At 45.1% G+C, this 16,136-nt stretch overlaps 1 protein-coding gene across 1 annotated transcript; it reads right to left on the bottom strand.

Moving 5' to 3' along the window:
• LOC130209056 (protein APCDD1-like) lies at window positions 1-12,674 on the bottom strand. The gene is made up of 4 exons (XM_056438586.1): window positions 12,311-12,674; window positions 4,937-5,117; window positions 2,192-2,711; window positions 1-1,578 (listed from the first exon to the last, which is right to left on the bottom strand). Exons 1-4 carry the CDS (start codon window positions 12,396-12,398, stop codon window positions 805-807), a joined length of 1,563 nt encoding a protein of 520 aa, XP_056294561.1. The 5' UTR covers window positions 12,399-12,674; the 3' UTR covers window positions 1-804.
• Window positions 12,675-16,136: the final 3,462 nt, after the last annotated feature.

Raw genomic sequence — 16,136 nt, 5'->3', positions numbered from 1 at the left:
TTATGAAAAGCCATTTTTATTACACATAGAAAACAATCACTTCTTAAATGGAAAAACTAACTCAAATCTTTTCTCTTTTTAAAAAAAGTACAGTATAAATGGTTAAAATAAATATTGATTTGACTGTTAAGATCAACTGCTGATAGAAAAGCAGACTAATACATATTGTTTTACAGAGATTAGAGATGAAGTAACAATTCACACCACAGTGGCATTGGACCAATGAGGACAGCAGCTATTAGAAGTGCTGATTACACATTTTCCACGTCCCAGCTTTTCTCTTCAGCATGTTGAGAAAACTATGTTCTGTACAAAGTGCTCTAGCTATCCTGCATCTGGGGAGAGAATTATCTCCGGTGTGAAGTCTGCTGAAAAGTTTATGGCTTTCAGTTCGGTGTGGAAATAACCGATGGACATGTCGACACTGCGATCCTGCTTTGTAGTAATCATCTGACGAGGAATGAATCTGTGACGTGAGATCCTCGCACAAAAAGAAGCTGTATAAAAGAATATATCTTTACATACTGAAATGATGACATTTGTAAATATTGGTGGTTTATATACAGATTAGTTTAAGGTAGAAAAGCAGCTGTCGTTTAGAGTCATTAAAGTGAACCTACAAGCAGCATCTGAAAGCCAAATATCAAAACGTATTCAGCTCTCCCGAGTGTCTCATGATTTCTCTTGACCGTCACACATGTTGGTCATCATCATATGGCGGAAAAGTGAAATAAACCCGACAGAAAAACATTGTCCATCAATGACTTCAGCTGCGCAAACAGACTGGACGTGTGAACAGTGTCCCTAATAAGCACAGAGCCAGCTGCCCAGCACAGACCCCAGCACCAGTAACACCAGCTGTGCCAGTCTCATGGTCCCATTGGCTGCTAACTGGACTTGCTTACTGTTAAAACCTGAGCCATAGCGACGTGAAGGCTGTGTCCCCCCCCCACCGCAAAGCTCCATGGGAGCCTGAAAGGAAGTGGGCCTCCTCTGCGGTCGGTCTGGACTGGACCCGTCGGTCGGCCTCTCTCCGATGAACAGCAGCGGGTGTTTCCTGTGATCCAGCTCCGTCTTGAAGAGCTCGTACTCCTTATGTGGCAGCTTGATGCCCAGCAGGGTGCACCCGTCTGTCGGGGCCAAGTCTTGCTCCACGCCGATCTCCCAACCTCCCGCTTGACCGCACTTTCCGGACCTCGTACCATTCAGTAACTTTACCGTGGACTCCTCGAGAGCTGCGAGTCCCACCTGGGTGACCTTGAAGACGAACTCCGTGGCTCCCGAGACCTTGGCGGAGGGGTTCCCCTGAGCGTAGTGGCCCGAGGCTCTCAGGGTGAAGGTGGGCTGGGAGCAGACGGGGTCCGAGTAGTGCCGGTAGACACCTTGCCACGCGTGCTGCTCGGGATCGAAGGTGAAGTCTCGGGTGAGGAAGAGGACATTGGGACGGGTTTCGCAGCGGTGGCTGACCCAGCGGCCGGTCAGAGACAAAAGAGCTGCCGGGCTCCGGTGCAACACCGGGGGGCGCTGCTCTGAGGAGCGGTACACCAGGGCGCACACAGGGCAGGGGTGGATATGATGCTGCGAAGAGACGAGGAGAGGCGGGACCAGTTTATTTAGCATCTAGTCAACCCGTCACTTGTGATCTAAATAAATGTGAAATGCTAAAGACTCTTCTAAATCTTCTAAAACCCCCCAAATTGTTTTTATTTAAATCAGATACAACTAATCAACTAGAATGGGCACTCGGTAGAGTGCATACCTTCGCATATCACAAGATTAGGCATTGAATTATGAACATTTTGGCATTAGTTGCATTCCAATTGGATAGAAATTGACCGTGCTATGGTAAAAAGAAGATTTTGACCTTATCATGACCTTGACCTTTGACCCGATCGATCCCAGAGTCTAATCAAATGGTCCCCGGATAATAACCAATAATCCCACCAAATTTCATGCGATTCGTTTTACAACTTTTTTTGTTACGCGAATAACACGCATACAAATAAATAAATAAATACACGGCGATCAAAACATTACCTTCCGCATTTTCAATGCGAAGGTAATTAACCTGGAGAAAATGTATTTACAAAAATTATCAATTACATTTTTATGTTAGTTTTCATCAAAAACTCAAACTGTCCTTACAAGTACATGTAAAGATTTAAAATAAATAAACCCAGTCGTGTCTCACCATGGCGTTCTGCAGCGGCTGTTGGTACCCTGTAGGTCGATACTGAGTCCTCTGTGTCCAGTCAGTGTGAATGTCCCCCAAGAGCAGCTCCTGGACCTTCCCTCCATGGCCGCGGTGCTGCGTCTCCACACGTATCGTTCCCATCTCCATCATGGAGAAGCCCAGCGCTTCCAGACACCCCCTCCCCGCCCGGGTGTTGTACAGCTCGCACGGCTTCCCCGGCACGACTCGGCCCAGGGTCGGACCCACGCAGCTCGGGGGCAGCATGGAGGCCAGCCTCTGCTTGGCCGCCAGGCTGTGGACCACGATGCCCACCTTGCTGAGGTGGTGCTCGGCTTCGGTGGCCCCGCGGGTGATCCAGGAGGCCTGGCGCAGACGGAGCTTGCCCCTGATCATCAGGGAGTAGGCGGGGTCCTCGCAGCTGCTGTCGGTGTAGTAGTGCTGCAGGGCCTGGAAGTGACGGCTGGGATGGAAGGTGTATGAGCGGGTGAGGAACTCCGGACCGGGCCGAACTTCACACCTGAACACAGGGGAATGAGATAGATTAATATAAAACTAGAATGGGCACTCGGTAGAGCGCATACCTTCGCATATCACAAGATTGGGCATTGAATTATGAACATCTTGGCATTAGTTGGATCCCAATTGGATAAAAATTGACCTTGCTGTGGTAAAAAGAAGATTTTGACCTTTTCATGACCTTGACCTTTGATCCAATTGATCCCAAAATCTAATCAAATGGTCCCCGGATAATAACCAATCCCACCAAATGCCATGCGATTCAAGAAGATGTTGACCTTTTCATGACATTGACCTTGACCTTTGACCCGATCGATCCCAAAATCGAAGCAAATGGTCCCCGGATAATAACCAATCATCCCACCAAATTTCATGCGATTCGGTTTAATACTTTTTGTGTTATGCGAGTAACACGCATACAAATAAATAAATACACGGCGATCAAAACATAACCTTCCGCATTTTCAATGCGAAGGTAATGAAGTGATTAATTGTGTTGTGAATAGATTCGCTCCGCTCGGCAACAGCCAATCGACCTGTGACTCCTGCACTTCGAGCTAATCACTCGAAATCCAGACTGTTTGCTGTCCTGGCTCCTCATTGGTGGAACAAGCTCCCCACTGACATCAGGACAGCAGGAAGTCTCTACATCTTCCGCCGGAAACTAAAAACACATCTTTTCCGACTATATCTGGATTAAAACACAGATTAGCACTTATTATGGTACTTTTGTAGTTCGACTATGTTGAGGAAATGTTACTTTCTGTATTCTTGTTGTTCTTAGTTTGTACTCTAGGTCGAATGCACTTATTGTAAGTCGCTTTGGATAAAAGCGTCTGCTAAATTACATGTAATGTAATGTAGATGATATGTATGATGGATTGTGATGGAGCTTCTATTCGTGTTTGTAATTGTGCTTCACTTGCTCCTCTTATGAACACTTTTAAAAAAGTCTATACAGATAGAGGTGAGCAGAGATTAGTTTCCTGCCACCAGAGCTGTCTTTAAGTCTTTCGGGTCTCAGTACAGATAATCATCCATCCATCCATCACCCTTGACTTCTCATCCTATTCAGGGTCGTGGGTGTTGATCCCTGTTGACTCTGGGTGAAGGCACAAAGCTACTCATATTTACATTTTACTTTTAAAGCTGTTATACTTATCTAAATTTAAATTATTTTCCAGGATTTTTGTGGGCCAGCAGAAACATGTCAAACACATCGCTGACATTTCACCTCTAAGAGTTGATATGGGAACTCATGAGTAAAGAGTCGCTTATTTACACATCCAACAGTAATTCATATAAACATTATCATTCCGTTTGAGTCGTGTCTCTGACCGACTGAGTCCGTCATTCATCTCCAGGGCTCTCACGTTTTGAAGACAGGCTAGAGTGACATATCTATCTTCTTTTTGATTGGCTGATACGTGGCACCTCACAGCAGAACTCCAGGGGAGCGCTTGATTCCACCACGGTGAGGGCAGCGCGACCAGCTCATGTTTGCGCGCTGCGGCACATTAAAACATTAAATAGATAGAATGGGCACTCGGCAGAGCGCATACCTTCGCATATCACAAGCTTGGGCATTGAATTATGAACATTTTGGCATTAGTTGCATGCCAATTGGACAAAAATATCGTGCTATGGTAAAAAAAAGATGTTGACCTTTCCATGACCTTGACCTTGACCGTTGACCCGATCGATCCCAAAATATAATCAACTGGTCCCCGGATAATATCCAATCATCCCACCAAATTTCATGCGATTCGGTTCAATACTTTTTGAGTTCTGCGAATAACACGCATACAAATAAATAAATAAATAAATAAATACACGGCGATCAAAACATAACCTTCCGCATTTTCAATGCGAAGGTAACGAGAGGTTTTGTCAGCATGATAAATACGATGTGTGGCGGGAGTGCGTGACTTAAGACCGAAATGCGTGACTGTCACGCTCAATGCGTGACACTTGAGAGCCCTGCATCTCTTTTAGCTTTTGATTGGTTGGTGATTCTTGGTTTGCCACTACGAGGGACTTATTTCCTGAAAACCAGTCTCAAGTCTGCATTTCTGGGATTCCAGTCTGACTGAAGGCCACATCTCAGTCAACACCTGCTTCAATAAAACATCTGGAAGACAATGACTTTAAAAAAATACATACACCGTTAATCTACACATCTTGCTCAGGCACTTTATGGCAACCACAACTTAACCTGAAACTCACCTTGTTGACACCCATGTGCCGTCCAGCCTTGGGGGGACATCTGCTGTGATTCTGACTCGGTCCTGTAGGTGGCGGTACTGACAGTCCTGCTCCCACAGGCCCTCGCTGAGGTTGGAGGAGGAAGTGAAGGAGGCTGTGGGCACCTCCCATAGTTTACTCCCTGACCCAGCCACAAACACAACTACAGAGAGCAGGAAAGTCAGAAAACACAACAGTGAGTAAACAGCATCAAATCCGATAAACGCGGAGGCGCCATTACACTTCATCTAGTTCTCCCGTCTTCCCCCTGTCACATCTAAACACACTTCTGGTTGACTGCAAGCTGCACCAGGGCTGTAATTGTGGTAAATTCTCCATGTAATGAGGGGTGAGCGGGTGCTATAGAAACCATACATATAGCTGGGAACCTGGACGTTGGCCACGGTGCAGACAGCTTAAGCGTGTCACGACGATCAGCCTGCAGCTGCACAGGCCTTGTTTTGGGGTTTGCTTGGAGACAGAAGGTGTGTGTGTGTGTGTGTGTGTTTGCAAGAGTGTATGGTTTTTGTAAACATACATTTCTATCATTGAGATGAACCAAACGGTGGGTCTCCGACAGCAGCAGGCCGGCCGAGCCAAACACATCTGTTGATAATATTAATATGAAAACACTCATTGTGATGAATGTTCTCGCTTTAGTTTTCCCACACACTGACGGTTAAGTTAATCCAAATGAAAGCATTATTCATATTCATCATCCTATAACGTTCATTGATCTGACACCAGCACATCTGCATTCGGTCGGCCCGTCGTTGGGTCGTCACGACTGCACTGTCGCCTTTTGTCGCGTGAGATGTGTGAGACGTCGACGCCGCGAGGCTGCGATCTGGTTTCAGTTGAGAGAGACAAAGAGGATTCTCTGATTGCAGCGTGAGGAAACCCGATCGGGGGGGTTTCGCCTGTGTGGGAAATTATTGTTCCAGCTCCATCCTCCCAAAACAAATGTCAAAAAGCGAAGGAGGATGAGTTCTCACAGATGCCGCCCATCTCCTGTTTTCTTTCTGACCTCTTGTATTTTATTACACACTCCTCCACTTACTTTTACTCTTTACGGGTGCATTCTTGATTTAACATGTGTACTTGTTGGACAGATTCAACAAATGACATGTAAGATGTTAAAAAGTGAGATTTAGAGGTGCTGGTAGGTGGATTTGTTACCCTTGGATAGAGCCGGGCGAGCTCTCTCCCTCTGTTCCCAGACTTTGTGATGAGGTAAGCTAACAAGCGGCTGACTCCAGTTGTATATTCAAAAGACAAATATGAGAGTGGTATCAATCTTCTCATCGAGCTGTTAGTTGTGAAAGTCAGTATATCCAGCTCGCCTTTTTCCTCTATTTCCCATTTTTCCTCTCTTGTTCCCTCCCCCTCCCCGCTGTACTCATTTCTCAACTTTCCTCAAGGTCATCTGTGGTGGACAGCTTTACGGCCGTAACCTCACTCCACTTCTCTCACATTTTACTTTAGATGCGCTCGGGGAGAACATCACCCGTCGAGCCTCCAGTTGCGCTCGGGGGGTTTATTTGTTGAGCCGCAGATCACTTTTGTTCTCGTATAACTAAGCGGATGAAGGGAAATGGGGAATTGGAATAGAAAATGTCTGATGTTTACATTTATCTTTTTTTTTCTTTCTGTAAAAGGCTCCAAGATGGCGGCGGACTGATCAGCATTTATAAACCTTGTTAGTGTCAGTCGGAGGATATTTTGTGTTCCCCTCACGACTGGAATGCTTCCCATATGCTGACCACAACCACAGACATGTGTGCAGCGCAGTCATTTCCTTGCCTTCCACCTGACACACACACACACACACACACACACACACACACGCACACGGACACACAATCTTGTGCAGAATTTGGATTGAACTATAAAGTCATACACCACGAAAACCTGATTTAAGCTCAAAGCACATTTATCCTCCTTCGGGCGGCCTGTCAATTTGCCGATATGATTAATACTTCTTATTCCTGTGACAGGCACTGAAACATGTTTGCAATTTTCCCCATGTGCTGATGTGTTTGTTTATGCTCCATGTCACCGCAGCTGGCGAGGGAACCCGGTCAGTCGGACCCAGCTGCGCTCCCACGGGAGAGCTCGGAGCAGAAATACTAATCAGGATTAATTAATTGGTCTGTTTTGGATTATCCACAATCTCTGAAGCTGCGTGCAACATGTTGCCGAAGTGGTTGCTCACGTGATGAATGAATGAATGGAGAGAGAAGCAAGAGTCGCATCGCAGTGTGTGATGTGGAGTCATTCGAGTGTCTGCTTTAGGTCACATGTCATTCAGCCCCTTTCTGCCTCTCTTGGATCTTATTCCAGTTGGACATGTGGTTACATTTAATAAAAGAGTACTCATAAAAGCAGAGCTTAGTAAAACCAAAATTGCCCATCGTGTTTTTTTTTTAGGTATTCCTCCACAAAAGAGCCCGTTCCAACCACAAGTGAGGCGATGTTGTAATACATATGATAACATCCAAACCCCCAACTCACTTTGGAGGAGATGGGGGACTGTTGGAGTTGATTCACTTCCTACATTGGCAATCAGATATTATTAGTTTTACCCGTGAATGGCTCCCACTGATTTATTGTTCTCAAGGGCCCATAAAACCTCCCTATTGGTGCAGTCTGCACCTCCCTGTCACAATATAGTGCATCTTTCAGAGACAGATTGGATGTGTTTTTACCAATAAAACTTACTGTAAAACTGATAAATCTGATGTTACCGAATAGTTACATTTTGAATTATAGGCTCAGATGGCAGTTTATTGCACACAGCTAGTATAAACTGAGCTTCATAATACAACAGTACTGCTTTAAATAGGCTGTAGAATTTAGGTGTACCTCTATAAAAACTAAAAATGCAGTTTTGTGATAATTTTGGTCGTGAAATATTGTATCTCATTCCACAGTAATCCAACTAATCAGTAACGTCTGAGAGCTTTTTGATGAAATTGTCAACGACAGGCCTCCTACGACGTCGTAAAAGAAAACATAACACAGACAGAACTGATGAAGTGCGTATCACTAGCCTGCATGAATCAATAGGGTCAAAGGTCAATAAGTGTGTTTAGTTCATGACAGTCAATAATAAGCAGCACTTTTACACAAAAAGTTAACTTTGTACTAAAATCGGACTCATTTGAATTAATCAGGCGTGTCCCATATTAAAAGGATAGTCTGTCATAAAAAATTCTCACATGAACATTATACAAAACATTTTTTTATCAAGCTCAGAAGTAAAAAATATTCAAATCAAATGGCCATTTTAAAGAGAAACAGTTCAGGAGACTACATAAATAAATCACCTCGTGCTGAAGCCTTATATGAGCTTCAAGTAAACATTGGGATACATTTATGCACGGAGGACTGTGGATTGTGTTCCCCATCGCTTCCATTGGGAGCTCCTCAGGGATCTCTTAGTGGTCTGTAGAACACACTGTTTAAATACTGCCTGTTGCTTTATGGGAACTTTACCCTCTGGGGTCAACGCCATAACCTTTGATGTGCTTGGGTTGCCACAACAACACACAAAGAGAGGTGACAGCCAGTTGTGATGGATCGCTTTGCTCACTGTTGTCGTCGTGTTGATTGGCAGCGGGTTAGTCCCGTCTGTTTGTGTGCAGGACTTTATTTAAACCGCCTTTCTGCTCTGCTGCAGTAAACCTGAGGTCACTGCCAGGAGCATCTGAACAACACCCTTCAGATCTTGAATTACACAGGAGGGCAAAGACGACGCCGCTCACCCCCCTCAGCCCCCAACCACGCAGTATCACGACTCTCCCACAAGGGGTCAGCGCAGCGGCCTGCGACCCTGCGTGTGGTCTGGACCGGTCAGTCTGTCATCACCAGCAACGTGGCCGCCGCCACTGGCCCTCGATTAAACCGACTGGTGAGCGGCCAAAGTAATGTACCTGTCTTTGAGCTCCCATATTCATCCTGTTTCCACACACACACACACACACACACACACACACACACACACACACACACACACACACACACACACACACACACACACACGCACACGCAGACACACACAGACTCACACTGCACACATTGATTTCAAGCACACTGCAGAAGGAATACCATTTATAAAGGACCTCCAGGCTGCACTCTGCTTGTTTGTTTGCGTTTGTGATTGTGGTCTGACAGCCCGGCGCTCTTCTCTCTCTCGTCTCATGCACAGCACCAAAGTCAAAATACTGTTTTCATGTACTTCTTTATTCGGAACTATCCTGAAAAAACAAGAACCAGAGCCCAGCACTTTTGATTCAGGGGGCTCGCAGCAGGAATCAAGTGCTGGACGTTTGAGTCAAGCCGGTGCCTCGTTCATTAGAGAGAGAGAGAGAGAGAGATATTAAGTCTTTCAATGTAGAATCATTGAACCTGCCAAAGTGGAGGCAATGATGGTGAAATAACTTTTTTTGTTTGTTGGTGCACTGAAATCATGGCACAACAGGGCCGATGACTCCATGTTCCAGTGTTTTATGGGTTTCCTACTTTCTTTTACGACATCCTCTCCTCACCTCCCCTGATGAAAAAGCCACAACGTTTATGGCTCATTTCTCCTGGATGGATTTCCGATTCCGCCCTCCTCTTCTTCGTGTTTTTCTCATCTTTGTCTCTTTTTTTCCCTTCTTCTTCTCTGTGTGTCTGATGAGGTGCATGAAGTTGGTCAGGAGAACGAGGGGGTTGGAGGAGGGTGGGGTGAGGCTTCTTCACGAGCCGGGATGACAAGATTAGTGAGGTGCATGTGTGTGTGTGTGTGTGTGTGTGTTTTTATGCGTGCGATGCTGCAGTAGCGGAGAGATGCTGCTCGTTCCACATCTATTCAGTCGAGCTGTCCTCCAGATCTCGGCTCTTGTTGTTACAGGACAGTGAGTCACAACTTTATTTGTCTTGGGACCCCTTACAAGGCCCGTCTGCAGCCCCGCCTCACAAGAGGCCAATGTTGTTGCATTTGTTTTCCCCTGGACAAAATAACATCGCTCTTTACTTTTGTCGTTGAGCAGCTCCACTTGTCACACACTCCATATCTAACATGTATAAAAATATAAAACATGCTGGCCATCATCAGCTAAAGAGAAGTCTTCTCCTCAACTAAAGAATGTAATTGAGTTTAGGGGGGGGGACAACATCCACAAGCACACACAACCAAAGAGGCAAAATGACACAAAAATAATGAAGAAAACCACCATTGCTGCATTTATGTCGACCCATTAATTAGGAAAACGTGAGGATATGTAACTGTAATCTAATTGTACAATTTAAAATTGAGGCTGCGGACGGCATGCATACGCCGTGCTTCTCTCTGACTCCCGCCCCTCCTTCCTCGTCGCCAAAGTCAACCAAAGGTCAGGTTGAAGTCCAAGTCTTTCAAAGAACATGAGGTCTGTTGTGTTATTCCAACCCGAAGTCCCCCTTTCTATTTTTTGGGGGGCGTGAACCCCGATGCACCTCGTCGCGGTCTCCCTGAACCAGGAGTCTCCCTCTGCTGTTGTCTTTTCATCACAGTGTAAGCTGGTTAATCCAGCGGCCTCGTTTATTTAGAGAAGGGATCTACGGAGGTTTGCCCGGCAGACGCTGCTGCCAGCTCCACTGTGGTTAGCGAACTCTGGCTCCCGTTTCCAAAGCAACAACACACGCACACACACACACACACACACACACACACACACAGCACCTAAAACACAGCTGCCACATAAAGCCAACACTTCCACCATTTTCTCAGCTCGAGGCAGAGGAGGTGCAGATGGTGGACGGAGAGAAGTTGATGGTCCATCGACGTCTTTTGAGCCGACATGACATCAGTTTCGCCTCCATCCAAAAGCTCGGTTTGGAGATGTTCTGGGAGATCTGGTCGGTGGCTGTGACATGAAGACTGCATCCGATGTTTATGATTATGGGTTTTTGGGGGTAAAACAAAGTTGTGCTAGTGGGATCACATCGTGTTCCCATGCAGTCCAGTTCAGCTCATATCTTCACTGTCCCATGACAGGAAATAACTTTGTCCAAGACTCCACCAGACCTCCATCTAAACATTCACTGTGGGCTACTCCATGTGGTCACTTTGATCTTTCTCACTTCATCAAGTGAAGCAAAACTCAGAGAACTGAGTGTTTGTAGCTTTAAAGATAAAAAAAGTTTGGGTTCAAAGTTAAAAAAAACAAAAAAACAAGCAGGACGGCTGACTCGGGGGAGCTTTTCCCCCTCAGTGAAATGACATCACACCTGTCAAAAATGTGTCCGAATTAAAAACAATTCCACTTTTCCACTCTCCTGAAATTAACTCCTTATTAATTCCCCGCTCCGCTTCCTCTGACATCTGGTCAGGGCCAGCAGCTCAACCTCGCCTGTCTCCTCTAGACATGAGCGGTGCTACAACCAAAAAAAACACCCCACAGACACCAGTCTACACGTCTGGAGCCCGGGAGGGATGAGGGGGTGATAACTGGGTCGATGTCTCCTCCCGTCGGCTCATCACCGTAACGAGCCCTGATGGCCAAAACGCTGCTATTCTGCTATTCTGGACAATCAGCTCCGCACAGCAGCCCGAGGTGGAGTCAGTAATGGCTGCGTCCTGTTATTCTAACCATTAACATAATGGCAACATTAGTTCCAGGGCCACGCTTCTCGGCTCCGAGGGAACCATTGTTTAAAGGCACTGGCCAGAGCTCTTCTTTAAAGACTCGTCCGCCGCCCACAGATCCGACTGTTGCTTTGAAGAGACACAGATGAGGAGAGAGGGAGCACAGAGCGGCTATTCATGAGTCTAACTTCATGGGTTGTGTTTTTATTTTTCAGTAAGTGCTGATCCACATATTGAGCTCTGCAAACCATTTGAGTTGTGACCAATTACATAATAACTTCCTTGTAATTATGAGTGTGTCTGTTATAATCTCGTCCCCTTGCTTTGTCTCCGTGTCCTCGCCATGTGTTCTTTAAACTGTAAATCTGCAAGTGTTCAGCTGATTTCTCATGAGAGAGCGTTTATCTGGTGTTTTTTTCTTCTTCTTTTCATAGTGGAGAAGCTTCGGATTGCAGCAGATGTCTGCTATAATCTTTTAAGATCTTAGTTAGAGTTAGTCGTGTACATATGGATTCATAGAGCACGTGATTACGAAACACCAACATCAGTTTAAGCTTCTTTGAAAAAAAAAATATTTACATTTATATCAACATTTTGCACAAATTCACTGGGCAAAAATGTGTGGCATAAATGAAGACAAACTAGATATTCAAAAAGCTGTTTAAACAGCGAGAAGACTTTACAAATAACACACACACACACACACGTCATCATCCACATCACCAGACAGTGCCTGAACTCACCTTGCCACAGCCAAAGCATCCAGACTCCCCTCAACAGGTGGCTGAAACGTCCGTTCGACATGTTTCCTGCTCCCGTCACACACCTCATCCACACACACGCTCCTCGGCTCAGCAAACACACCTTGATGGTTGGTAAATCTGATGGGCTCCTGTCAACAAGAGGCGATCATGTGGGATATCACCATGACACAAGCACATATAAGAAGAGTCCAGTAATCCCTCGGATGAAACTCTGGTCTCCTTCAGCCGGCTGGAGAGTTTCCTTCTCTTTGTCCTCGTCTTGTTCTTCTACCTCCTCTTCTTGGCAACCATGGTTTGATTTAAAAGTCCAGTTGGAACCTTACACGCTTCATGCAACTTCTCCACTCTGCTGCTTTCCACAAGTGGGGATAGAGGGAGAGTAAATGCCTGCTCTCTCTCTCTCTCTTTCTCTCTCTCTCTCTCACCACTCCCCCCCCCCCCCCTCTCTCTCAATCACACACCATTGCCTCACTACTGTGCAGCTCTGTGGATCTGTTCCACTCGATGCATGTGCAGTGAGTGTGTGTGTGTGTGTGTGCATGTGAGCAGGAGGAGAATTTTGCACTATTGTCTGGCTCTTGTAGTTTTGCAGAGAGAGAGATGGAGGGAGGGAGGCAGAGATAGTTTCAGTGTGTGTGCGTGTGTGTGAGTGAGTGTTTGTGCATGTGGAGGAGGAGGGGTGGGGTGGGGGGGGGGGTTGAGCTTCAAACTTCCTAAAGCGAAGGCTGGCCAACCACGGAGCTTTTAGAGCAAGGTGCAAAAGGGCAGTGGTGTGAAAAGGAGTCGCTCCACCCGGATTACATCAACCCGAAAGATAACCATTTCTCACCTACTGGAGCTCTCTCGGGGTATTAAGTCATCAAGATAGTTTATGGTTTTGAGATAATCATCTGTGAGATTCCTGCCTCCTCCCCAATAAAATTGAAGAATTGTGTCTGTTAAAAAAAAGAGAAAGTATGTTGAGCCGTAAGAGTAACTGAATAATGTGCAGTGATGTTGCAAGTGAGGGATGGACGTATGAAATGCAGCGATTACATTATAATAACCGTAACCACAGGAACGCTTCTTGAATTAAACTTAAACTCTGATTTATTTTTTGTATGTTCTTATCGAGATGTTATCCACTGATAATTCAGGGATCATCTGGATTTCGACAGTAAACATTAACTGTTAAAAAGTCAGTTAATCTTATTATGTCTTGTTTTCTACTTCTTTGAGTTAATATACCTTGTTGACACGTAACAAATACAATATTTAAAAAAATGTAACTGATTTCCTTTGCTGATTATGTACTTAGTTGAATACTTACTGTTTCAATAATGAATGCTTTGAGGAATTGTTGACATTTCTTAACTAATTCTTAAACATCCAGTTTCTTTGTATTTCCCCTTTGGCATCATGTGATAGAATAGTATATCATCTTTATCAGTTTACAGCTCTTTGTTGAAGCCACACAATGTTCAAAAATATTCAAACCCAATACAGTAAATCATATGGAAATGTTTTGAATGTCTTGTGCATCACTTGATACCCATTTCCCCGAAATTCGGCCCACAAAAATAGTTGCTCTTTGGACACTACATCCTCTAAACCTTTAAATAAAGTTCCGTTGGCTTGAACAATATTTGGTTGCACAGCATGAGTTTTGTAATTGGATTAAATTATTGAATTTCAAGTTTAAAAAGAGTCCACAGCAATTTATTGTCCCAGTTTAGTCTGGATAAGTGTTTTCATTGGAACTCGGTCTGACCAAAGACATAGTCCCAATGAAAACTGTTGACAGTGAGACCTGTGGTTTATTGGGAGTAATGGGAATACTATTTCTGGGAAAACGCCATTTTTTTATTGCTTTGGGAACCACAGAGCATTCACAAAATCTCCTTTTAATTGGGATGGAGGCGGATATTTTAAAAACTTTTGCACATTCAAGAAACAAACTGCAGGGCAAGACCCCACTGAGGGTGACACTGGGTGAAGTGGCCCTTTAATTCAGCAGCAAGAAATGTCCAGGAGCTGCTCACCAACCCATATCGCATCCTATTAGAAAGGTTCATGCACACACAAGCGCTCCAGTCACACGGATTCATACGCACTGCGCGCACATGAGGGCTGACGGAGCTGTTGACTCTGCTGACCACTGCAGAAGTAAAAAAAAAAATTTTAAAAAAGATTTCAGTGCCTGCCAAGGGAGAGTTGGCAGCACATCTACGACGGGTGGGCTGACCAGAGCACTGGCACATACTGTCAGGGGTGCGTGCTCTCTCGACATGATTACACACGCACACACACACACAGTCAATAGCCAATGCAGTAGGGCTGAATCATTTTACCACCGGTGCTGTGTTTTGTATGGAAGATTTGTAATGCATCGTCTTGCTTATATTAACAAATATTTGCCAACTGTCAGTCCGCCTAAATCTGTTCTACCCAAGCTGTATATGTTAAAAGTTTCTCACAGTCTGGTGCCACGTCTCAAGGTCATGAAACACCACATGGTACAGGTATAAGTGATGATGAGCCGGTTCCATTTTATTTCACGATCTGCTCTTTTATTCTTCTACTTTTGCCTCCGTTGCTATCTGGGATATTAACATTGCTCCAGCCAGCTTAATTGCTTAAATGCCGAGATCCGGGAACACTGGAAGATCTCCGAAAAGAAGTCTGACCGGGCCAAGAAACGTGAGCTTTAGTCAAAGTTTTTGGAAGACAAAACACCAAAACACACGTAAACGGGAAACCGTTTCCCAAAACAGTTCACAGACTGACAAGGGGGGCACTTGCATGCCTTCAGTTTTACTCCCAAATAAAAGTGTTTTTTTTATCAGTGGATACCAACATGGGTGCTTTAAGGACGAGCCAAGATTGTCTTCCCACGTCGTGTGAAGAAGCGCTACTGCTTCCTGTAAGATGTTCATTGACAACGTTTCCTTGAGGGAAAGACGTGCTAAACTATTTCGACTCCGAGGATTTCAAAAGATAAAGGTGGACAGTGTACAAAGTGTCCGACTCCGACACGTTTCAAAGTCTCATACTGAGTTAATTTGTCTTTATTCCTATTGTGATTAAGTTTAGGAAAATATCGTGGTTTTGGGAAAATGTCGTTTTATATTTGTAAAAAGAAATAAGCATGAACACTTTGAAATCATCATATCAACTCGTTTAAATGCTGACACCAAGGGTCGTAACCGTGTAAGATTGCGATTATTTTTAGTTGTATTATCTAGTCATCTAATCCTAAAAATACGAAACAACAGCACTCTTTCTTTTGTGTCTTTTTCTCTGGATGGTCCGATCCTCGCCGCCAGAGCTCACAGCTATTATTTGGAGAGAGCTTAATCTAATTGTTGATCAGTGCCTTTGGCCGAGTGCTAACTTGCTGTGACGGACCCCACAGAGAGCGAAGAGGAGGGAGGACCCACGCCGCTGATCTCTGATCCCAGATCTGACAGCTCGCTCCCTCAGGAGGACACTGCCTGGGGTGGCTTTGATCCACTCAGGGTCCTCACAGGAATGCACACACACCCACACACACACACACACACACACACACACACACACACACACACACACACACACACACACACACACACACACACACACACACACACACACACACACACACACACACACACTGGGCTCTGCCTGTTGGCACACGCATACAGGAACTGGCACTAGTTGCCTAAGAACACACAGTCAACGTTATTTTATAATCAAATAATTTCTCAATCCTGTAACTAATACTCCTCCGCCGAGCGCAAACTATCATCCTCGGTGGGCTGTGTGCGCAGCGTGTGTTTGGTTGGGC

The sequence above is a fragment of the Pseudoliparis swirei genome, chromosome 18 (assembly GCF_029220125.1).
Source record: "Pseudoliparis swirei isolate HS2019 ecotype Mariana Trench chromosome 18, NWPU_hadal_v1, whole genome shotgun sequence".
NCBI lineage: Eukaryota > Metazoa > Chordata > Actinopteri > Perciformes > Liparidae > Pseudoliparis > Pseudoliparis swirei.
This window is presented reverse-complemented; position numbering and strand designations above follow the sequence as displayed.